At 52.8% G+C, this 21,965-nt stretch overlaps 5 protein-coding genes across 5 annotated transcripts; 2 read left to right on the top strand and 3 right to left on the bottom strand.

The window, feature by feature from the left end:
* Positions 1-5,275: 5,275 nt before the first annotated feature.
* Positions 5,276-7,748, top strand: HER10_EVM0013443 (uncharacterized protein). The gene is made up of 2 exons (XM_035482800.1): positions 5,276-6,005; positions 6,073-7,748. The coding sequence occupies exons 1-2, from the start codon at positions 5,733-5,735 to the stop codon at positions 6,364-6,366; spliced, it is 567 nt and encodes a 188-aa protein (XP_035330325.1). The 5' UTR covers positions 5,276-5,732; the 3' UTR covers positions 6,367-7,748.
* Positions 7,749-9,215: 1,467 nt separating this feature from the next.
* HER10_EVM0006068 (uncharacterized protein) lies at positions 9,216-10,301 on the top strand. Its single transcript, XM_035475665.1, has 2 exons — positions 9,216-9,625; positions 9,819-10,301. Exons 1-2 carry the CDS (start codon positions 9,490-9,492, stop codon positions 9,995-9,997), a joined length of 315 nt encoding a protein of 104 aa, XP_035329418.1. The 5' UTR covers positions 9,216-9,489; the 3' UTR covers positions 9,998-10,301.
* Positions 10,302-12,003: 1,702 nt separating this feature from the next.
* Positions 12,004-13,171, bottom strand: HER10_EVM0002729 (cutinase-2; the record flags this gene model as incomplete). Its single annotated transcript, XM_035472430.1, has 2 exons — positions 12,004-12,625; positions 12,699-13,171. The coding sequence occupies 2 exons, from the start codon at positions 13,169-13,171 to the stop codon at positions 12,004-12,006; spliced, it is 1,095 nt and encodes a 364-aa protein (XP_035329014.1).
* A 1,218-nt stretch (positions 13,172-14,389) lies between these two features.
* HER10_EVM0007842 (uncharacterized protein) lies at positions 14,390-19,624 on the bottom strand (the record flags this gene model as incomplete). The annotated part of the gene is made up of 18 exons (XM_035477385.1): positions 14,390-14,890; positions 14,948-15,128; positions 15,194-15,274; positions 15,328-15,453; positions 15,508-15,815; positions 15,871-16,055; positions 16,107-16,171; positions 16,224-16,274; positions 16,333-16,404; positions 16,455-16,653; positions 16,709-16,954; positions 17,011-17,173; positions 17,263-17,951; positions 18,006-18,239; positions 18,293-18,572; positions 18,626-18,849; positions 18,910-19,438; positions 19,493-19,624. 18 exons carry the CDS (start codon positions 19,622-19,624, stop codon positions 14,390-14,392), a joined length of 4,266 nt encoding a protein of 1,421 aa, XP_035329654.1.
* A 354-nt stretch (positions 19,625-19,978) lies between these two features.
* On the bottom strand, positions 19,979-21,804 carry HER10_EVM0009317 (RNA polymerase II holoenzyme cyclin-like subunit). Its single transcript, XM_035478807.1, has 2 exons — positions 21,532-21,804; positions 19,979-21,472 (listed from the first exon to the last, which is right to left on the bottom strand). Exons 1-2 carry the CDS (start codon positions 21,689-21,691, stop codon positions 20,679-20,681), a joined length of 954 nt encoding a protein of 317 aa, XP_035329845.1. The 5' UTR covers positions 21,692-21,804; the 3' UTR covers positions 19,979-20,678.
* Positions 21,805-21,965: the final 161 nt, after the last annotated feature.

Genomic DNA, 21,965 nt, shown 5'->3' with positions numbered 1-21,965 from the left:
TTGAAAGTTAGCGGGAGACTGATTGGTGATTGCACAGCTGGTGAGGCTGGAAGGTTGGTCCAGAGGCTGGAGACCAAGAGCAACAAAGGAAGGTTGTCCAACCGGCCATCGAATCCTTCCCTCCAGAGGAGCTTCAGCGTTGGTAGGTGTAGAGCATCGAGCGTGGATTGGATGCGTCAACAGGAACTGTGTGACAGCGAAGGTCGAACTCAATGGCAGAGTCCCCACACAACCATCTTGCTTTTCTTTACGGATACTTGTTGTCTAGACCCTGGCAACCTAGCGAATGTTGGCTTGCGTTGCTGCAGGCATTCTGCTGTAAGCTCGTTCGCAAGAAAAACAAGAGCCTGGCAGAAGGACATCGAGGTTGAGTGTCAATCCTGTCCCGATATGGAACCAGTCCTGGATAAAGGAGGGGATGCCGCTCCTACGTCTGCTGCAGTCTGCTGAAAGGGTCCTCGGCCTCCCCAGGCACGGGCGAATCCAGGAACCCTGAGCCCAGGACCGTCCGGCTCTGGCCTCTCTGCACAGCGGGCAAGCATCCAACAAGTATCCGTAGCGTAGAGAGCCGACTGGGCGACCAAAATAGCAGCCCTCAGTTCCATTGCGTGGGACACTGGGTGACTGGCACGATTGGATGGCATGGGAACGGTAGGCAAACGGAACAAATGCCCGTTACGTTATTGACATGAGCCCTGGCCATGTATCCGTACCGGTGCTGTGACTGTCGTGGCGCTGCCAAAGGCAAGAGAGCGAGCGGACGGGATGACGGTTGATCGGAGGACTGGGTGACTGACTGACTGGTTGACCGGGCTGACTGTCGAGGTGACGGACTGGGACGTGGGGTGACAAGGCGATGGGAATGCGATTCTGCCCCCTTTCGTCACTCGGATTCCCCTATGAGCTCCACTGTAGAGATCACGAAGCCATCGTCAGGTGTCTCAAGATGGTTTCCCATCTCCTATGGGCCCCTCTCCCAAGACCCCTAGGGGCCCCAGCCGTGCCCTGCCCCGATTCATCTCCACTGGACTGGCAGATTGGCCTCCGCAGCAGGGGCGACTTGTCAATGCCGGCTTCAGCCTTCAGCGCTTCTGCCTTCTGTCTTCACAGCCATCGGCGGGTGGGCAAGGGAGCTGTACTGTGCCACAATTGGGAAGCAGAGAGCCAGAGACCAGGGACCAGAAAGACACAGTTGTTCCAGGGTCTGGCCCAGGGGGCGCTGCTGGCGTGGTCGCGCAGGAGGCCCGTCCACTTCATGCAGTGCTGGTGCAAGGTCGGGTACCACAGCAAATCCCACGCTTTTGCCGTACGGATAGAAGGTGTGGAACGTATGGTCCCAGTCGAGAGTTGGTCTAGAAGGCGTTTGGCGCCCACCGCCGCAGCTGGAAGCTGTTATCGATGGCGATAGAGTTGCTCCCATGTGTATGGCATGTCGAAGCTTACCTTAATCTCGACCTGACGCCTCCGCAGCAGCAGCAGCAGCAGTCCATCGGCCGGCAGTCGCAAGATCTGACGGATCATGAGCAGGATATCCGTACGGAGTATCCGTATGCATGCACGGCACCGGGGAGTTGCTGAATGACTGAAGCCGAGAGTCAAGATGTGCTAGAATGGAAAGAGAAAAGGCATGGATCGATAAACAGGTCTGGGGCTTCTTCCATCATGGCCTGTTCTTGGTTTGGCCACTGACGGATGATGCTGGGGTGAGTGAGGGAGGGAGGGGCAGAGAGTGACGAGTGACGATATGGGGCGAGAGACCTTTGCTGAGATCTGCGTAAACGTCTGCGCCGGGACTGAGTGAGGGTGAGAGAGAGCAAGAGCAGGTTGTGAGTGAGTGGGATGAGTAACTGAGTGACTGTGAGTGTGACGGTGAGATCGGTCAGTTACGGAATGGCAAACGGTTGCCCCGCTGTTAGTGATGGGGCAGGCTCACTGTCCACCTTATGGAAAAGTTGGTCATCCAGATGGAAGGCAAAGAGAACCTTGAAGGTGCTGACTGCCCAAGTACGTACCCAAGATGCTGCCTTCCCTGCTCTGGTGTGTGAGGTGGGCAGTTGCGGTGTGCCCTGTGTGAGAGATGGAAGGTGCGAAGCGTGGCAGCTTCCACGGCAGGTGGGCTGCAGCCTGCGGAAGTGGCAGTCGCACACTGTGGACTACATGACTTGATGCCTAAATTGTCAGGTCCACAAAAGTGACATCCGGGATGCGGTCAGTCGCTTGATTCGCCTCCAAGCGTGCCAGCCGCCACGTTTCCGAATCCAGGCCAGAAGGTCAAGGGCCCATGGTCATTTCTCGGTTATTGTTTTTCTTTTGCACCAGACCAGGGGTCTAGCGACCAGTCATAGCGGCACCGAGATCCACCCAGTGTCTGCATGTCACTGGCTCACAGCCCTGTGTGTGCGTCCACGGGTGCGTGTGTTTTGTGATTGTGTGTGTCTCTCTCTCTTTTCGCATGGAAGGTTAGGTACCTGCGCAGGATGTAGGGCAGGCACCAACACGTAGGTACCTTCCATTGCCTCTAGCAGCGGGAGAGCAGAGGGCCACTGCCTCGTTGTCCGTCATGCATCCCGGGGCTCTAACCTCCTGCAGCAGTGTGCAACAGCACCTTCATGTGTATGTACCCAATGAGAGTGGAGGATCTTTGGGGCCTTGGGCAATGTCTTTGGCACTCTGTCACATCACAGTGTGGGTGGCGGACAGTGTGAGCAGCCGGCAACATTGTCTGGGTCGTCCATGGCTGGTAATCCCACGCTGGGAGGTACGTATCCGCAGCTGGATGCTTGACCCTCCACTAGATGCTCGACCGAAGCCTCGACAATTCATTTGTCTTGCTGCCGCCGTGCAGTTGTGCAGACTCCAGACCGCTGGTGGTACCGTGGACCGACTTTGGTGGTGTGTGAGGTGGGAAGAAGCGATAGAGTTGGGGAAAGAGAAAAAGAGAGAGTGGGCGGGTGCTGCGTTGCACTGTTCCAGCTGCAGCTCGTCCTCTGCCGTTCAGTCTGCCCACCGCCCAGTGCACACAATGCATCACGCAGTCCCGTCCGTTCTAATGTTTTCCTCCCCTCTTCCCCCATCTTCAGTTGGCCGAGCCTCTGAGGCCTGGCTCTCCCCCGAAGGTTGGGATTCGGCCGGACAAGGGCCACCCAGCAGAGAGGGTCGGGAGGGTTTCACTTTGGACTGAAGCAGACAGGCGGCGCAATCGACAGTCGACCTTTTGATGCTCTGATCGGAATACACACTGTGGGTGAGCGGACGACATGAAGCCAGCCGAGTATGAGGAACCTGGGAAGCAGACTCCTACCGTTGGATTCTCCGTACGGTGTTTATTGCAGCGTGGGAAATGGGAAACACTAGGCTGCGTTTCTCGTGTTTCTGAACATCAGACTGCGCCAGTTTAATGCCCCTGTGGTAGCAGTAGAGCATGCGATAGATCATTAGCACCACCGAAAAAGACGATGCCATCGTGCGTGCATCCCAAAGGTCTCTCTATTATCAGACATTGCACCGCGTCAGCCTAAAGCATACTGACAAGTTTGCCGAACTTTGGGCGGGACTACCTCGAAGATAACGATAACAAACAATGCCATCCGCCATGGAGGGTTCTTTAGCGTCGCCTGGAATTCCGGACGAGGTCGGAGAGTGCTGAAGTGCGTAAGGCTTTGCGGATAATGGGAGGGATGAGGAAGAAAGAGAAGAAGAAGACGGACGCCGAAGCGTACGGGCGAAGACTGGACGAGAGCAAGACACACGCCGTTGGTCGGACCACGGCCAGGACCGAGAGTCCCCTAGGCAAGACAAGCCTCAAGACCGCAAGAGGAGAGGTGAACGAGCGAGTGGTCACTTGATCACAAAGGAGAGACATCTCGACACAGCCTGGCATAGAGTGAGCAGAGACATCAAGGCGACACTACTGGCTACTCGAGGATTCGACAGTGACAGACTGACATACAAGTAGGTACTTCCTACAGTGGCAGGGAGAGAAGGAGAGACGGTGGATGGTGGCACTGGGTGGATGATGGACGGTGCAAGATGGGAGGGAGGGAGGAGTGCTGTGCCCCCCTCAATCCTCATCCACCGTCCGTATCATGTCTCATCTCTAATCTCGCTCTGTTCTCTCGTACCGCAGCAATATTGAATATGCTCCTGGTTGATTCCCCATCAATCACCGCGCACACTGGGGTTCTGGAATGACAGGTGTGGGCAGCCAATCTCTCGCATGGCCGCAAGCGGTACCAGAAGTGTAAACAAGAACAAGAACAAGCGACTGGCGCCGGCGACTCTCCGACTCAGGAGGCTTTTTTTGGGGAAGGAGTTTCCTTCGCGGCTGTAAGCACTGTGAAAGGGCTGTGATTGAAGAAAAACAAGGCCCACAGTGCGTCCTGCAATGGGCAGACTCGGTACCTGCATGCCACGCATCAACTTGCCCTGCGTCCATGTTCCGACGTGGAATGGCCAAAACGGGTGGGTGAAGGGAAAGAGGAAGGGGAGGAGGGATGCAGATTTACCGTCTGCCGAGACTGACGGTGAGATGTGTGTGTGTGTGTGTGTGCCAGACTGAGATGGGTACTGAACTTTGGAGTGAGAGTGAGAATGAGACCAAAAGTGAAAATGAAAGTGAAAGTGAAGATGAGAGAGAGGGAGAGCGTGGGAGGGCCACACTCTCAGTGATCCCGCCAGCCATACAGAACCCCAGTGCATCGCATTCACTGTCGAACCCTCCGACCAGGTTCACCCAGGCTTGCCGGGCACACGTAACTCTTCGCTTCCCACATCTTGCCTTGCCTTCCCGCCCGCTGCGCAGTCACCTTACCGTTCAGTTCAACATCCAACCCTGGTGTACCGTGTGAGTGAGTGTGGTGTGTGTGCCCCAGTCTCATTCACTCACTCCATCGCTCGCTCGCTCACTCACTCATTCATCGTCTCCCCCATCCAAATACGGCCAGCCCAGGCCCCACCCCGACAATGTACTGTCCGCCGCACTGGTAGGGTTGACGGCAGCCGGCGCCACGCCCCAAATTTACACCAGCCCACTAGGCCGCGCTAGTCCCTGGACGCTATAGTCTGAGATCTGCCAGCCAATGGAAACAGGGTGGCGAACTCGCATATGGCGTCAAGGAGTGGGGTCACAGTGTTCACTACCGCTACACTGTCTTCTGATCATCTCCCATTGGGCAGCCTGTGGGTCCACCGCCGCCCCCCCTTCCCTCCCAGTGTCCTCTCCTTGCCCTCCGTGCCCTCGTCGCTCCTCTCGCCTGCCCGCTCACCTTTCCACCGTCCTCCCACCCTTCCCACCGTCTTGCTCGAACCAACAAAACCATCGCTTTCTCCGGATTCTTCCCTCCCGATACTTTTCAACATCTCTCTCCCCCCTCTTTCCAGACGTACCTTTTTTACCCTCCCACCGCATCATCAAACCTCTAAACCACAAAAACGCTTCCACAAACGATCATACATACCAAACGACCTAAAAGAAAAAGCATTGCTTTCTTCCAACGACCTCTTCTACCTTGAACCTATTCATCGTACACATTTTTACCACTCGCACAACGTCGACTCGGCAGGTTTCATTGTTTGTGTTTCAAACTGCAATAATACCGCACAGCTCGGCTCGCCCACATAAGACCATCCGCACATCCGCCACACTGCCTCCCAACCAACAAAAAACGGCACCCCTTCTCCGACCTTCCACCACGACATCACCACGGCATCTACTTCCGAAACATTCATAGATAATGTCTTCATACTACCAGTTTAACCACCACCAGGCGCATCCCACCCCCGCCGTCCCCGGTGCCTCCCACAACCACCATGGCGGCCGCAATCGCAGAGCGCCCCGTCTCTCCGTCTCCCAGAACCAGCACAAGCAGTTCCGTGGCGTGCGAAGCATGAAGGAGCTGACCGAGTCCGCTACTCTCAACGCTTTCCGCACAAAGTTCGAGGCCGGCCGCTCTTTCGACCTCGAAGACGACATGGAATTCTGCCCTGGCCTGTTGACCGACAGCGACGTAAGTATCCCGGAGCCTTGGATCTGTCTCTCATGATCCGGTGACTAATAGTGGTCGCCCGCTGCAGATGAACTCCATCCACAGCTCTTCTGAGCGTTCGTCTCTGGCCAGCAACTCTCCCGAGTCCTCGCCGACGCAGCAACCCCAGACCGTCGCCCCTGGGTTCTCGTTGAATTCTTCTTCTCCCGCCTTCATCCCTCCCGCGTACCAGCAGTCTAGCCTGAAGCTTCACCAGCCCGCGGCTACCCGCGCCCGCAATGCCATTCCCATCGTTAACCCTGCCACCGGCATCACCATGTCGAGCCCGCCGCCTTCGGTTTCCCCCGCCAGGATGCAGCAGGGCATGGGTCGCAGATGGTAAGGAGTTGATCCCGCTCTCGTGACAGAGGGTTTGGGGTCACACTCCCTACCTTTTGTGCCGATGCATGCTGAAGTGTAAAATTTCTGCTCATTCGGCTTGTTTAGACCGGCCATCTTGGCGGGCACCGAAAAAAAAGAAGACGAAAAATGGCAATGGCATCGATGATTTTCTCTCTTGCGGGCTGGGTACCTCAAGGTAATGGCTAGACTGCCGGCGTGGTCTGGCCATCTGTTGGCTCAAACAACATTCCTCTCCTGTACAAACAACCTCAACGACATACCCTGTTTAACCGACAAAACCCTTCGAGGCTTTTTATCAACGGCGCGGAATGAGAAGTTATCGATACCATTTCTCCTTTTTTGGGTACTTTCGACTACAAAAAAAACTCGACAAAAATCTTTCGGTGTCCTTACCTCGCAAGATGAGGTTGGACTTGCACGAATGGCGTTTTCCACACGGATGGTTTTGCATTTTCATGACATGCATCGGTGTGAAATCACACCACGGCGGAGTTCTCGGATATAATTAATTCTCGGCATCTTTTTTCACGGACAGCGGGACGACTTTTTTGTTTTCCAAGATGATTCAAAATTTCTGTTGCTCATCATGGTGCTCGACGGGTCACGAAGTCATTCCGGAAAAGATTATCTCGACATATAGAATGAGTGTCTTTTCAGCAACTTATTCGGAGCGGGGGGGCAACAGGTGTTTCTGTTATGGGCTCACATGGGAAATATCAAATGGGTGGTGGCGGGCAAAGACATGCGTTGCTATTGTTTTGCGGCAAATCTCCAAAGCTTGGAAACGGTACCGGGAAATACCTTTTTGGGAAAGGTGGAGTTGGTCATGAATTTTGGGTGCGGCCTGCTGGCGAACCTCTGCATTGTTACCTTGTTTGGTTGAGCGATGCGGACGGGGATCGCGCAGTCCTTTGTTGCTTTGTTGCGCCTCTTCTCTCATTTCATTATTCGAGGATGGACTATTCTTACTACTATTGCTCGATATTCCGGCGGTGCAGGTCTAGCACCTCGCGACACTGGAAACGGTTGGTGGTGGTGGAGTCATACCTTGTCTGGGCACTTTCGCGAGCATCTCGGAAGAGTTGTGTGTTTCTTGGGTAGCGGTTTTGAGACGATAAATGGCTCTTGTGGTTACTGGGTCGGAGAACGGGATACCTTTTGGGGTTGTACAGGAAACGCTCAAGATGCGAATGGTGTTGAATGGGATTAGACCAAGCTGTCTGATCTTGTGGCGCGAAGCCAGCAAGGCGCAATGCAATATACGATATGTTCATCAAAACCTGTTCATCATGAGTGTCGTTCAGTGAGTGCCAAGCATCACAGTAAGTGACCAGCTACTGATAGCTTTTAAATCATGGCGACAATATCAGGTAGATGTTCGGTGATAGACGAAATGCCACCGGCGGGATTTGACATCTTGCTCATCGGCATCAGATACATCTCACGACTGTTAGAATAAAGAGATGACTACATGCCGTCATCATGCTTACTGCATGTTACCCCTTCTTGAACCGTGACATTGCTGATATATTGCAGGGTACTGTAAGACGGCTGCTATCGAGCTGCGTGCGATGGGGGTCAGTACATCAGACATAGATTCCCGGCCCACACCTGCTTCGAAACCCCTTTGTTCGCCGAGGATACTACGGAGGGGAATGAATCTGAGCTGAGCTGAGCTGAGCTCGGGGGCTGCGAGGGGGGTTGAAGGTCGGGTTCTTTGTGCAGTAGAGTTTAGCATAGAGGGTGTTATCATTGTTTATTTGTCTTTTCCCTGTGTGCGAGGTATGATTCTGTAGGCGCCGGTATCTCTATGAAGGGCGGTTAAGGAAAGGGGAGATGGATGGATTTCGCCTTTTTTTTTGTTTGTTTTCTGTATCCGTTAGCATTTTCTGTCAGGGGCGTTGAGGAGGAGGTTAGGTCTGGTGTGCCTGGTGCCTGGGTCGCGGCCCGGCTTCATTCTGGGCCTGAAGGGGACCTGAGGGACCTGAGGTGCCTTGCTTACCCGCCGCTTGAGTTTCTGCATGGTGCCGCGAGGGGAGGGGGGGGGGGGGGTGTTTGGCGGGGATGAAGTGCTGCAGGCAGGCGATGAAGGTGAGGTATCCTGCGGCTCGATGCTTCCTGATCAATTTTGAAGATTAGTGTAACCACTACTACTTTTCCTCTTCTTCCCGGCGACTTTACTATGGCGTGGACGCATACGACGAGCGTGATCATGGGTTGGAGAGTGAGAAGGGGGGATGTCACGGTCACGTGATTGACTTGGTCTTGATGAGAGAGGTGGGGTAGCCAATGATGACGATGCAGCTGGGCAGCAAAGCACGGAGCGTGGACTGCCATGTAGGTACTCCGTAGAGTGCAAGAAAAGCCCGTCATGGGCCTGGTTCCGTGGTGGGGTCTATACCAGGGGTAAGTGATGAAGGTCTGGAAAAAGGGGATTTGGCTAGCTGGTGATGGCGAAGCCAGTGAGACAAAACGACGATAGAGAACCCCGAGCATATTGGGCCGATGACGACGGATGTGAAAGGCCCTGCATCGCAGACTCCAAGTTGAACGACGATGATGGATGGCCCCTTCGTTGGATGATGTGACTGTGGGCTTGCAAATGGTCGACAGGCAGTTGGTCAATGGCCCCGCTCCCCTCGTCTTCTGCAAGACTGCAACTCTCTCCTTCCCTTCCAAATAGGCAATTTGCGGGGACGTAGCGATGCTTCCAGCCATTCGGGTAGCTGCGCTGCTGCAACCAGCTGGGGAAGGGGAAAAAGCTCGGTCCTGAGGAGATGTCACTATGTAACTCATCGAGAGGGAGAGAGCAATGAATAGTGACGTCACGCCCGGGTCAACGAAGCGGCGCGCCGCATGCTTTTGGCGGCTGCTTTCTCGTCTGGCTGGTAGCTTAACCTAGGTTATTGCTATTGCTCTACTTCTTGAGCTCTTTTGCCGAGTTGTCGTGATCATTTGGCCCTCTTTCCCCCCTTTAATACCTCATTGAATCTTCATTCTCTTCCGTTCAATTGAACCTGTCTGCAAACACAACACGATAATCCACCCTACACCGTGATACCCCCTCCCCTTCCTCTACTACAACTCAAATACCTACACAACAATGGCGTCTCGTATCGCTCTGTCAGCTCGTCCTTTTGCCCGCGGCGCTTTCGTCGTCGGTAGACAGACTGCTTCCCTCGGTCGTGGCTTCAGCATCTCCACGACGAGAACGCAGGGCTTGAAGGAGTCTTCTGGACGTGAGTCTACCGCCTATTCCACTTTTACCTGCTTTCCTTTTCCCCCGGCAGAAGGATGCATGGCAATTGGTCTTGGAGTGAACTCACAAGCTTCGATGACGCCTTCATTGCGAAGCATTAACCCCTCCCACTCATGAACCAACTCTTCCCTTTCTGTTGCTAGAGATGATAGCTAACACTTCCCCATCAAAAGACACCGACAGCGAGACGCACGAGAAGCACAAGCAGGACTCCCTCTCCAAGCAGAAGCAGGGCAAGGGCCACTGGAAGCCCGAGCTCGCCTCCGACAGCGAGGAGGCCATCAAGGCGGATCGCGACGAGCACATCGACCCCAAGAAGTTGCAGGAGAAGACTGCTGGCAAGGCTTCATGAGGGATGATTGTTCGCACACGTCTCGCGGCACCTAGCCTCGCCCCATCTTTACCTTCAACGACGCATGAGGAGGTTAGAGGGAGAATGAAGCAGATCACAGTATGCCGTACAGCCTTGATGAGCAGACACATACAAAACAGATGCATGGGTTCTGCGGGAGTTTGTTCTAGGGCACCTTGGGATCGGGATTGGCTGTTGAGAAAAATGTACGCGGGCTGCGTTTGGGAGAGGATTTGAGGGGTTTTGCAATGTAATCGTATTAGCATCGTATTGGGACTCTAATTGATTCTTGTCCACGTTTATGACTGAAAGGTCTGTCAATGTCGTATTGAAAGTCACCAGAACCAGAAGCATTCGCACAGGACTGAAGTGCTCGTCTGAAACTAACGAGCCAGGTCCGCCGCCTTAGTTTCTGCCCTCTCGCATGCCCATGCGATATCCCCCTTCGTCATCCTCGTACTCTGGGAGACCGCATGGTCTTTCCCGTGTAGCAGTCAATTGCCTAGCCTCTCAACTGGTATAAGTACACCGAGCTTCCGTCAGACTCGTCTGACTGGACATTGTTTCGGAGCCATTATACATGGTGGCCGGCTAATCATGGCCTTCTTCGCCACAGAGAAAGTCGGTCATGGACGTGAGGATTCGTGACCCAAAAACGCGCCTCCCACTGGGCTTTCAGACAGTGCTGTGGACCCTTAGGTACCGTACTTCCTGATTGCTTTCTGCGTATACTGTTACGTATATAAGTAAAGTGATGAGAAGGTTGTGATATAGTAAATTGATAACATAAACCTGGAGCTACAAGATCGAGGTGTTGCAATGCAGTTCAGCTTCAAGATTTCATCTGTGTCTTCCACCTGATCAATGCAATGTTCACCTAGAATGGGGACTCAACCTTGCGGAAGACATTGGCAGACTGCCCAGTTTCCGGCTTTAAATACCTGATACGGTAGGCACGGTAAGCACAGACGATATTGGGCTTTCTTCTAATTAGCATCAGCGGGTTTTCTAAGACGGCCATTTGCCTTGCGCTGAAGGTAGGATGTGTTATCAGCTTCCTGACCGGTCTAATCAAGTCTGAGAGGGTTAGACGAGCATTACTACTGAAAGGTCCTCTTAGGCTTTTTTGCAGAACACAGTCTATTTTGTATTCAATGGCCTGGCGTGAATGGAAGTTCAATAAAATTGGCCCTGGAAAACGGCAGTTTAATCTACCATGGTTGACGCAGTCCTGGAAGTTCAACGTTTGTCTGCGATATGCTCTCTTGCGACAACAAGCAGGACAGTGCCGATGCATGTAAGCGTTGATACGGTGCGCAGCCCTTCAGTGCTGGATTTGGGCGTCTTGTAATGGCATAGATTTGGGAAGACGGAGATCGCAGTCTACCTAGCATGCGGCTTAGACGAAAAGGCGGTAAGGTGGTGAAGAAGAATATAATGTACAGACGGTGCTTGTAGACGGAACGAATTGACGGGATGGTCTTCGAGGCTCTGTAAGTCTACGACACTTTGTGGTCTAGCGACAATGAAACAGTCTAAAAAGTCTAAGAATCATCTTGATGTTATAAACCTTCGTACGGTAAAGAGAAAAGGGGACTATTCCTCATTGCGGGTTTTCTGTTCGATTCAGCTTTGTCTTTCTATTCCCAACAGAATACATAGACAGGTACAAGCACTGTGAATACGGCTATTTACTTTTCTAGTCAGCTTAGAGAGGGCTTGAGTACACTGAATCAAGAGGTTTGTATCATCTTTGACACGGCCCAGAAGGTCAAGAACATTACAGCAGAATCACGCTGTGCTATGCAGGAACTTCCTCATACCAAACTTCTCCTCCTTGAGTAGGTGACATAACATCTATGGTATGAAAGGGTCCCTGCCGGGAAGGCCCGTTCTGATACCTATCCAAAGTGCTTCACCGACTCTCGCATGCCATGTGCACCATCCCGTGACGTCCTGCTATAATGGCCATTCTCATTCCGGGTGATTCAGTCCACCGTCATTATCTAGTCTAGTTTAGGATACTCAATAAACCCAACAGAGTCCACCTCCTCCCCAGACTCCCCATGCATACCCACAAACGAGCGGCCCTCACCCGGCACAAACTCAACACACCGATCATTCGTCCTCGACCCAACCTCCAGAACCCGGCCGAGACTAGTCGAAGCCCGGAAGAACCCGACGCGGTCCTTCTTCTTCTTCCTGCCGTTGCACACCTCCGTCTTGATCCAGTACTCCCCCTCCTCCAGCGTCAGCTCCTTGAAGTTCCCGCCACTACCGCCGTGCTCCTGCGCTCCGTCGGGGCCTCCGTCCATCTTGACGCCGAGCGCGTCGACCCGCGCGGCGCCGCGGCCAAAGATGGAGACGACGCGCACGCTGTCGAGCTTGGCGAGTTCCGTGCCGTCGTTGAAGGAGGTTGAACTGCCGGCGGGCGCGCCGCGGTAGATTTCGCGAAAGGTGAAGCCCACGTCGGCGAACTGGGAGAGGTCGATGTCGGAGACGATGGGGACGGTGGCCCAGCCTTTGGCGGCGGCGAGCTTCTGCACGAGGAACTCGGCGGCGGGTTTGGCGGAGGGGCGGTAGTCTCTGTGGCCTGGCATCACGGCGCCGAGGGGTAGACCGTTGCGGCTGCGGTCACATGGTGTTAGCGAGACCGTCTCGATGCCTTCATTTGCAAAGCTGGAGTGGATTCAAGACTTACCAGACCGGGTCAAACTTGTTGCAAAACATCTGCACCCTCTCCGGCGCCAGACCGGGTATCGTGTTCTTGTTGTACACCTGCATGGTGTTGCCAAACGTCACGGCAGCGACGATCCGATCCTTGTATTCCGATCCAAGCCTGTCCGAGATCACGCGAGAGAGCATCGCAGCGCCTTGGCTGTACCCTCCGACGACGACATCAGAGTCGGAGCACTGGTCCATGTACTCGCGGATCTGGGTGCTCGCGCTGGTGACCTCGCGCGGCCGGCACAGCTGGTTGTTAATGCATAGGTTGTCTTGCAGCGTTGCGGCGTATTCTATGCCCTGGATGGCAATCTTGTCCGCGCCCAGCGTTGAGCGGAGGTACGCCGCGAGTTGGGGGCCCGGTTGCAAGCCCTGTGGTGGACTGTTAGTTCTCAATGCGCTCAAGGCAAAGATATCATCGGGCTTTTGCAAGCCGGGTTTGCTCACCATATTAGGCTGTTGAGTGCTTCCGCGGAGGAAGAAGAACATGGTATCTTTGCAGGTGCCATCGCGCACCTCATTCTCTAGGACACCTTTATCTGAAGAATCCTGTTGTCGAGTTTGAAGAGAGTGGACGGGTCGGCTTGCTTCGTCCGTGTAGTCGCTTCGTGGTGTTACTCTTGCCAGGCCTGGCGTCAACACGCACTGCAAGGCGAGTATGATGACTGTGGACCTCTTCGTGACGATAATGAACGTGTGGTAATGAGCGTATATGGGTTAGTACTTGATCAACTTTTGCCTCCTTCCCGGGAAGTACCACTAAATGAACGGAAACATATCGGGAACTGTCGTATTCAAGACACTGGTTTTTGCAATGTCTATAAGTTACGTTTCTTGAAGCTTGGACTGTTCAAAGTGGAATCGCCAATAAGAGCGAGTGTTTTCCCTTTCGCTTCAGCAATTAATATAAAGGAACGTCAAATGAGCGTCAATGTCCTTTCAACCTTAATTGATTGTATAAAAGGGCCATACCTTAAATTGTGGACGAACTCTTTCAATCTTATTACTTTACCTGACGGCTTGTCCGGCAACTCCAGGGCTGCAGCTCGGAGGGATCGGACAGCCGGGATCTGCGATCTTGGACTCACTTTTCACCTAGAGAGGCCATGCATCGAGTGGTCCCACACAGTGATCTCTCGTCCTGGTTGTCGGTGCGAGATACTTGGGAAGATACTACTTTCCCATTGACTACCCTATGAAGTAGTCGACTAGCTTGGCAGCCTTTCACGCTCGTCACCTCTCACTCAAGGTTGGTCCTTCAACTTTCTCAGACGAAATGACCAGTGGAAGAATAGAATCGTCGCAGGCTTCTTTATGATAGGCGTTGTTGCCGCATGCCTGACAATGGTGGCGCTGGAGGATGGCGAAAACAGCCCCGCGCATCTGATTGCCATAGCCTCTTTTCTGTTCCCGTTAAGCCTTTAGTTCAGCACTATAGCTCACTGGATGTGGGATCGCTGGTCGATGCGGCGTGGTGATGGGAATGCGTCGCGTTGAACGTCGCCTGCAAATCGCTACGCAGATGTGTGTACAAGAGAGGGGGGTATAAGGGGAATTATCGAGAGAAACTGTCTATCTCTACAGAATAAATATTCGTTCAGGTTCAAATCCTGAAGCGTTGTTACAGTCCATCAGCGAGTGATAGAAGTCAAACAAACACTCAAATGCCTACTCCCGCAAAGCCGCCGCGTTCAACACATCCTCCGCCTCGCCAATCTTGTCAATCTTGCCCTTGGACAACAAGACCACGGCATCCCGTCCCGGTCGCAAGCCTTCCGTCACGCCACCCAGCCTATGCGTGATTGCTATCACGGTGTGGCCCTTGTCCGTGAACTCCTGGCGTATGATATCGCGTATGGCAGATTCGGTCTCGGTGTCGAGCGACGATGTGGCTTCATCCAGCAATAAGATCGGCATGATGTGTCGACCTTCGGTTCCGTTTGCTGATGATTCGGACGGGTGGTTGATGGAATAGAGTTGAACGAGCGCTCTAGCTAGTGCGAATAGCTGCGATTGACCGGTGGACATTTGTGGTAGGGAGGATAGTGGGCTGTCTAGAGTGTTGCGAGTTTCCTCCTCAGATGAAGTGTTTTGTAGGTGGAAGTGTGACAGGAGGCCGACCCTCTCGAGGGCTGAAATGATGGCTTCATCTGGGAGAGTAGTCGAGGGCTAGGTAGTGGGTAGGTTAGCAGGAATCTCTCAAAAATATTGAACAGAGAACTGTACGTCGAGATTAAAGCGGAGGCTGGCATGTCCTAGAATGAATGAGTCTTGAGACACCGTGATGAAGCACTTCTGTCGAATTAAAGAACGTGGCACGAGACGTAGGTCGACCCCGTCGATCTTGATGCTTCCAGCATCCGTGTCAAGAAGACGTAGGAGTGTGAGTAGCATAGTGCTTTTGCCGCTGTTTGTCCAAAGTGTCAGCAGAGATCAGTACATGATCTATGGATGCAGTCATGTACAACATACCTGCCTGTTCGACCACAAACAATCAATTGCTGGCCTGGAGAGACCTCCAGGGTAATGTCTTGTAAAGCCACTGCATCGGGGCTGCAGAGAGAGTCAGTCTACAGAGGCGACCGTATTGTGAATAGTTGTCTTACTTATACGAAACGGTGACCTTGTCGAACTCGACTGATCCAGATGACGGCCACGCCTCCGTGGGAACAAAGTCCTCGTGCGGCTGATTCTCTTTCGACGTATCGGCCTCCAAGGTCTTCAAGCGAGATCTGCCAAGCTATCAGTAAATGAGTCAGAAATATAGGGAGTACGAGAAATCATACATGGCACCTAGGGAAATCTCCATATTCGTCCAAGATGTCACGAGGCTAAGAAGCGTCGCGTTCGCAGCCAACACAATGTTCAACGCCATACCAATTTGACCGGCCGTCGTCGTTCCCCTCACAAAAACTGCAAGTGTGATGAGGCCGGTGGCGATAGCAGCAACCATGAGATCCAAAACGATGCCCAGCCATTGCTGAAGACAGAAGAGGATGTATGCTGGCTTCTGCGACTTATCAAGACAGATTACGTTGGCATGCTCGGCTTGTTTCTCCCAGCCAAAGGCTCGGATGGTCGTGACGCCCTCAACCTGCATCGTTGTTAGTCGTCACGCACTTACCCAGAAGGGAATATGGAAGCGGTACCGATTCGAGGAAGCTCGAGTAGACTGCCGACTGCGACTCGAGATCTAGCAGACGCAATTGTCGCGAGGTGCGTAGGTACACCCGCTGCACGAGATACACGACCGCGGCGCAGAGGGGAAGTGATAAAGCCAGTAGCTTTTGTGCGCTAAATAATAAAACCACCTGTACGAGCAGCTTGAAGACCTCTGGAACCAACTATGAGTAGGAGGAGTGAGTGCTGGGTCAGGAAGGCTTACGATTCGACATGGACATGATGGCTGGCGGCAACTGCTTATCTACCAGTTGTATATCCTGACTGAAACTGTAAAGACTTAGCAAATGATATGGCTCATTCGTTAGGCGTTGCGACCAACCGATTCAATGTAACTCCCGTATCAGTCTTTGAGAAATACGATAGTGGGGCACTAAGTCTGGTCAGTGGGTGTAGGTGGTAGCAGATGAAGTAAGTAAAATTGCACGTACCCGATGATAGTTGAGAGTAGGCGGCGATGTAGTTCAGTGCCGGAAGCGGGTGCGATCAGGATTTGGGTTGACCTTCAACTAAGTCAGTATCAGGGTCAGCGACCTGAACTATGCGTACTCACCACATCGTTCCGCTTGTAGCGAGCCATGCTAGTAAAGATGAGATAAGGTAGCCGCAAATATAGAATGTTGTCTGAGACACTGGTGCCTCCGTCCACTTTTGCAACCAGTACTGAGGGAAAGTTACGAAGAAAGAATATGTTGAGGTGCAAGCGAGAAGTAGTAGGATGTGCCGAAAGCCTACAGCCCGGAAATAGTATCCTGAGGGGGGATGGCTGAGTTAGCATTCAAAAGGCGAAGAAAAAGTGCAACATACCATAGAGAGAGATGTCTCCCGTTGCTCTGCTGAGATCAAAAACAGCCTCGGCCATCTTCAAGTTCTGGTTCTGCACGGTCTTGTCCACTTGGGGCTGCTCCATGATCGTATCGTTCTTCGAATCCTCAATATCAACTTTCAGTGAGGCATACTTGGGGTTCTGCTTCAGGCCATCCCACGTCCCCTGGTACGCAATGGTTCCGCCACCCAGAATAATTAGCTGGTCTGCTAAGTTGAAATGCGCAGCTATAGACTGTCAGTCTTCGTACAGTCTCGCTAGCATAGCAACGTAGGGAGCATACTCGAATGAGTAACAAGGAAAATAGTCGTGCCCGCCTTCTTGAAATAGCCTGCAGAACCGAGCAGGTTCTCAACAACACGACTTTCTGTTTTACCGTCAAGTGCACTGAAGCTATCGTCCAAGATGACGATCTCACTGCGGGCGTATACAGCTCGAGCAAGAGCCTTAGTAGTTGTGGTCAGTGAAGTGAACCGTTTGAATTTTGACACGACAACAAATATGTAGCGAAAAGAGCATGGCGATGCAAACGTACCACTCGTTGTCGTTGTCCTCCAGAAAGGTTCAAGCCTCGGCTTCCTATCATGGTACTGTCGCCGCTGGGAAGTGCCAGGAGGTCCTCATCGAGACAGCATAGTTGGATCACCTCCTGATACCAGACTGGCTCCTCGGGAAGGAATCCGCAGACTGCTTGTTTGAAGGTTCCGCTAGGCAACCAAGGAGACTGTTCGCAGTATCCGATCCGCTTCGTCGACACAGATATCGTCCCAGAAGCCGTGGAAATCTCACCTAAGAGGGCTCGGACAAGCGCCGTTTTGCCGCACCCAACGGGACCAGAGCACATAATTATCGAACCCTTGTCAATGACGAGGTTGAGATTGCTGAGAATTGGAGGTTTCGATGCAGTGAGCCCTTGGATAGTGACGTCGTTGAAAGACATGGCGGGCGAAATGTCGACGAGGCTGTCTTCTACTTTATCGAAAAGAAGTCTTTGGTCCTCTCGGGGTGGCTCAGCAAGATATTTCAGGATTCGCTCAAACGCCGCCAGCGAGCCCACAGCTTGCGGCACGATGGTCATAATCAAGTTGGCAGGGTGCGTCACCAAGCCGAGTAGCGCCGTAGTCGTGAAGGCCGTCTCAACATCGAGTGCGGCGCCATTAAGCCTCGCTACGATCACGTACAGAACGAGCGTGAGAATGGGGGCGAAGATGCCGAGAGCGTTTGCTACAAGGTGTCAGGAGATAGCATTATACCTTGAAATCGGATGAGATCACATACCACTCGCGTTATAAGCGACCATCATCCACCGGACTTTCTTGGCCATATCTAGCTCTCGAAGGCGGAGAGATAAGATCAGAGATTCCGTATAGTCTACGATCCCAAGCATCTTCAAACTCTTGACCGAGCCAAGCATAGATGTGGTCATGGCGATTCGGTTCTGAGTAGCCACGGACCAGTCCTTTTGCTTGCTCTGGAGGTTCTTTGCCAGATATCGACTCACACGAGAGCAAACTAAAGAGCTCATTAGTTCTTACTCTGAGTACGAGTGCCCAGATTCAACTCACAAAAGATCATGACGAATGGAACCGCGCAAACCCATCCGACTCTCTGAGCTAGCATCACAGTGCCTATAGCGACCTCGATGATCTGCGCCCACGTCTCGTGGAACATGGAAGCCGACTGAACCACGTTGTCTGCGTCTGTACTCATCAAAGTAACCGCCTTTGCATCGTCGTAGCCAGTAGACTGCTGACTGAGCTGCTTGTTGTTGAGGAGACCAACAACAGCGCCTCTAATCATGATCTTGAGGCGGTTGAGACGGTGTTGGTAGGCAACCCTCGCAATCTAGAATACAACTAAGTATTGCACCGTAAGAAACCGCAGGCGACGAGACTTACAGCCAAGCCAACATAAACGACGACAGCCATCAACACAACCGAGCACCCATCATCTTGAGATTCCTCGGATGACTTGCTGATGGAGCGAATGACAGTACCGATGAGGACCGGCTGAGCGTAGCGGAATCCGATGAGAACCAAGCGAGGGATGATGGGCGCAAGAAACTGTGGAAGCATACTACGCAGCAGCACTTTGGGCAGCGTCATCTTTTTCTCCGGCTTGTCTATGGTGCTGTTAGCAAAAGTCGACGCGTTGTGCTACGCCAGCGGGAAAATAGGCGTACTTCTCTGATTCCATGCTTGTAGGGCTCGTTGGCGTCGAAGTTGCGATGACAGCTTGCTGTCCATCATAGGAAGGCAGTCTCCAGATAGAATGTATTTGTTCCCTCGGGCGAGAATCGGATTGATCCATCCAAAGAACGTTCGATCCAGAATATTGGACAATTCCTCTGGAGACCACTGATCACGAGGACCCTGCAGGATCGTTTGTTTTCCTCGAAGTTCAACAACCAGAAGCACGCCCTTGATGCAAAGACTCGCAAATGCCGGGGCGGCAACTTTGGCGGACCCATTGTCAGAAACTCCCGTTCTCAAGTCAAACAAACTGCATCCCGACGATACAAGTAGATAGACAATAGCGAGATCCGACGGCCTGACGGATCTGGTGTGCTCCAACAAGAGCAGCGGGCAGAGGCCCACATAAGCCACCAAGGACAAAATAGGAGAGTATAGATTGATCCCAAGTCGAGGCATCGAGAATGCTGTCGTAGCGAGTATGGTTGACTGGGCCACGACCAATATGATTGCGAGGATCTAGCTTCAGTTTAGTTCAGTTCCCAAGAAGCTGCATCATCCATCACTACGCACAACTTTGGCATGGCCGTGGTGTTCCGGAATAACCTTGATCGTTTCTTTGCGAAGCTTCAATAGACGGAATGGCAGCAACAGCAGAAACAAGGCTGATGCTGTGGTTGACAAAAAGAGCGAGTTTGGAACCATGATTGCTTGAGCTTAACTCTTCGTCGGTCTCACTCTCCCCTTTCCCTCGCGTCGATTCTTCTCTTCTTATCTGTGTCTCTGTGCACCCAGAAGTAGCAGTGATTGAGGTAAGATAACAAAGACGGAATCAAGAGGCTGAACTGTTGTTGTTTTGAGCGTCATGGGTTTTGTCCGCCGCGTGCCTTCTGACCCGTATTTGGTGAACAAGGGGTCTGGATTCCCTATTCAGAACCAACGACAGTAGACCTCCAAGACCTATTGGAGTGATTTAGGAATGCGATGGCCGGTGAGTTCCATTCACGGAGCAATGCACAAGTGGAGCGCTTGGCGAGATTGGATACGATGTTATAGTGTAGGCGAGATGCACAAAGCATACGAGGTCTGTTTACTTGCTTGAAACCAACAACTTCATTCCACGCGTGGCACAGCTGCAGTCGTCCCTATTTGACCCTGGTCACCTTCCCTGTTGGAGTTATAGGGCCGCGTCCCCTGCATGAAGTAAGCAGCGCTTCCACGTTGGTGTCGGCAAGTCCGAAAAGACAGACAAGTCGCGAATTGCTTCAATTTTGTGTCAAATGTGTATGTCTGTGAACTTGAAGATGCCATTATCCAGTCTTTCGAGCAGAGTACAATGCTTTTACAGCAAATATCATCGCCGAATGACTAACCAAAGCAGCCGTTGCACAACAGTCTGGATATTGCTTGCAATGCTAAGGTCCGCGAGACGATCGATACTTTTTCTCATTCGAAAACTCTCGGGCATTTCTGCTTTCCGATCCTCCAGTCTGGTTGGACTGACTATTCGAGAGCCACTATAGCGTCTTGTTCCAGGTGTTTGCATCTGGCTGATGTCGTTTCTCATGTCGCTCCTCACGGCGACTTTCCAAGAGTCGATGTTTGCTCTAGGAGTGCTCTCAATGAGCAGGCTTTTACTGTGTTTCGCTGACGCTGCTCAATTGAAGAGCGCCAGCCATATAATTCCAATCACGCCACTATCCGACATCCTTCTATAGAATCAGCATAGGTGACAAAGTTGCGCAATCTCATTGATTCATCACTTGTCAAGAACCCGCGCCTTGACAAAGCGGTTGATTTGCTCCCGAGAGAGCTTGTCATTGTACTGCTCGTGACAATCGTAAAACGAAATCAGCTCTTGGGTGCAGTCAACCATGGCAGCGATATCAACGTTGCTCTCGGCCAGCCAAGCACCGTACCGCTGCACCCGGGTGAATCTAGCCTCCGGTTGCTTCTCTTTATCCGCGGGGTTCGGTGTTCCGGGAGTCGGAGGCAGTCCAGGCACTCGGCCTTGGGCCTGAGCTAACGCTGCGCTTGCAGCAGCAATACCAGCTGCGGATGGCGGGTTGGAACCAGACATGTTAGGCGAGGGCCGCAGAACCAATACAAGCAAGATTGCTGTGAGGGCAATCGTATGGGGTGGATATAGCAGCGGTAGATCCGTCATGTAGTGATCGTTGATGATGGACCAGCCTAGGGCGACGTCCTCCTGGGTCAAATTCAACTCCTGTTGGTAGTTGTTCAGGGTTCGATACGGTTGATGAACTATGAGCTGAGAGCTCATCTCGGATATCATGAAGAACTCGCACTCGCCGAGCTTTGAGGTGTCGAGACCGAGGAAATCGGGCCACAGGGAGCGAGCTTCACTGACGATTAGACGAATATGCTGCGGGGACTCTTCCATCTTGCAAGCCAGATACAGCGCGGTTGCAACGACCAGGTATGGATTTGTTCGCCGGATTTCGACCTTGGTGTAGAAGCGTTTGATATAGACTTGGGCAGTGGCCATGGCCTGCTGTCGGACTACCATGCGTTTGCCGAGTCGGTTGACCTCTGCGTGCGTGATGAAGTTAGCAAGTGGGCATGCTTTGAAGAGCAGCAGGGAAGCTAACGCTGATTGAAGTAAATGCCTAGGTGCCGCTGTTGCGGGAGAGGAAACATCTGGACTAGGTCGGCATTGTCGTCTTCGAGCTTCTGGCGCACTGCTTGGAGTTCATCTTTGGAGAAGAGCCAGAAGCGACGCTGGGTTGACTCCCAGTAGTTGGCAGCCATGATGACCTCTCCCGGGCGTTCTGATGGAAGTCTATGACATGATTTGTGTCCGCAATGACCCGGAGAGGTTGGAGGAGTTGCTGTTGAGGAGCAGCGAGGCTGATGTGAAGTTGACGGAAAGGGTGGCTGCGAGGCTGGTGCAACACACCTGTGGCTGAGGTCTCCCTGATAACGATAAGGCGGAACATGTCCGTCCGGGCGGCCTCAGGGAACCACCTCGCTGGAGCTGTCTGCTGAAGGAGCACTAGAAGCTCCCGGGAGCACTGCTAATTGG

This window comes from Colletotrichum scovillei, assembly GCF_011075155.1.
Source record: "Colletotrichum scovillei strain TJNH1 chromosome Unknown Contig00009, whole genome shotgun sequence".
Lineage (NCBI taxonomy): Eukaryota > Fungi > Ascomycota > Sordariomycetes > Glomerellales > Glomerellaceae > Colletotrichum > Colletotrichum scovillei.
The sequence above is the reverse complement of the archived record's forward strand: the minus strand, read 5'-3'. Positions and strand labels throughout refer to the sequence as shown.

Coding starts and splice junctions, on each gene's coding strand:
- HER10_EVM0006068 (XM_035475665.1), top strand. CDS start 9,490: ATGGCGTCTCGTATCGCTCTGTCAGCTCGTCCTTTTGCCCGCGGCGCT. Junction 9,626..9,818: donor CTTGAAGGAGTCTTCTGGAC/GTGAGTCTACCG, acceptor CCCCATCAAAAG/ACACCGACAGCGAGACGCAC.
- HER10_EVM0013443 (XM_035482800.1), top strand. CDS start 5,733: ATGTCTTCATACTACCAGTTTAACCACCACCAGGCGCATCCCACCCCC. Junction 6,006..6,072: donor GCCTGTTGACCGACAGCGAC/GTAAGTATCCCG, acceptor CGCCCGCTGCAG/ATGAACTCCATCCACAGCTC.
- HER10_EVM0009317 (XM_035478807.1), bottom strand. CDS start 21,691: ATGGCTGCCAACTACTGGGAGTCAACCCAGCGTCGCTTCTGGCTCTTC. Junction 21,473..21,531: donor AGGCATTTACTTCAATCAGC/GTTAGCTTCCCT, acceptor TCACGCACGCAG/AGGTCAACCGACTCGGCAAA.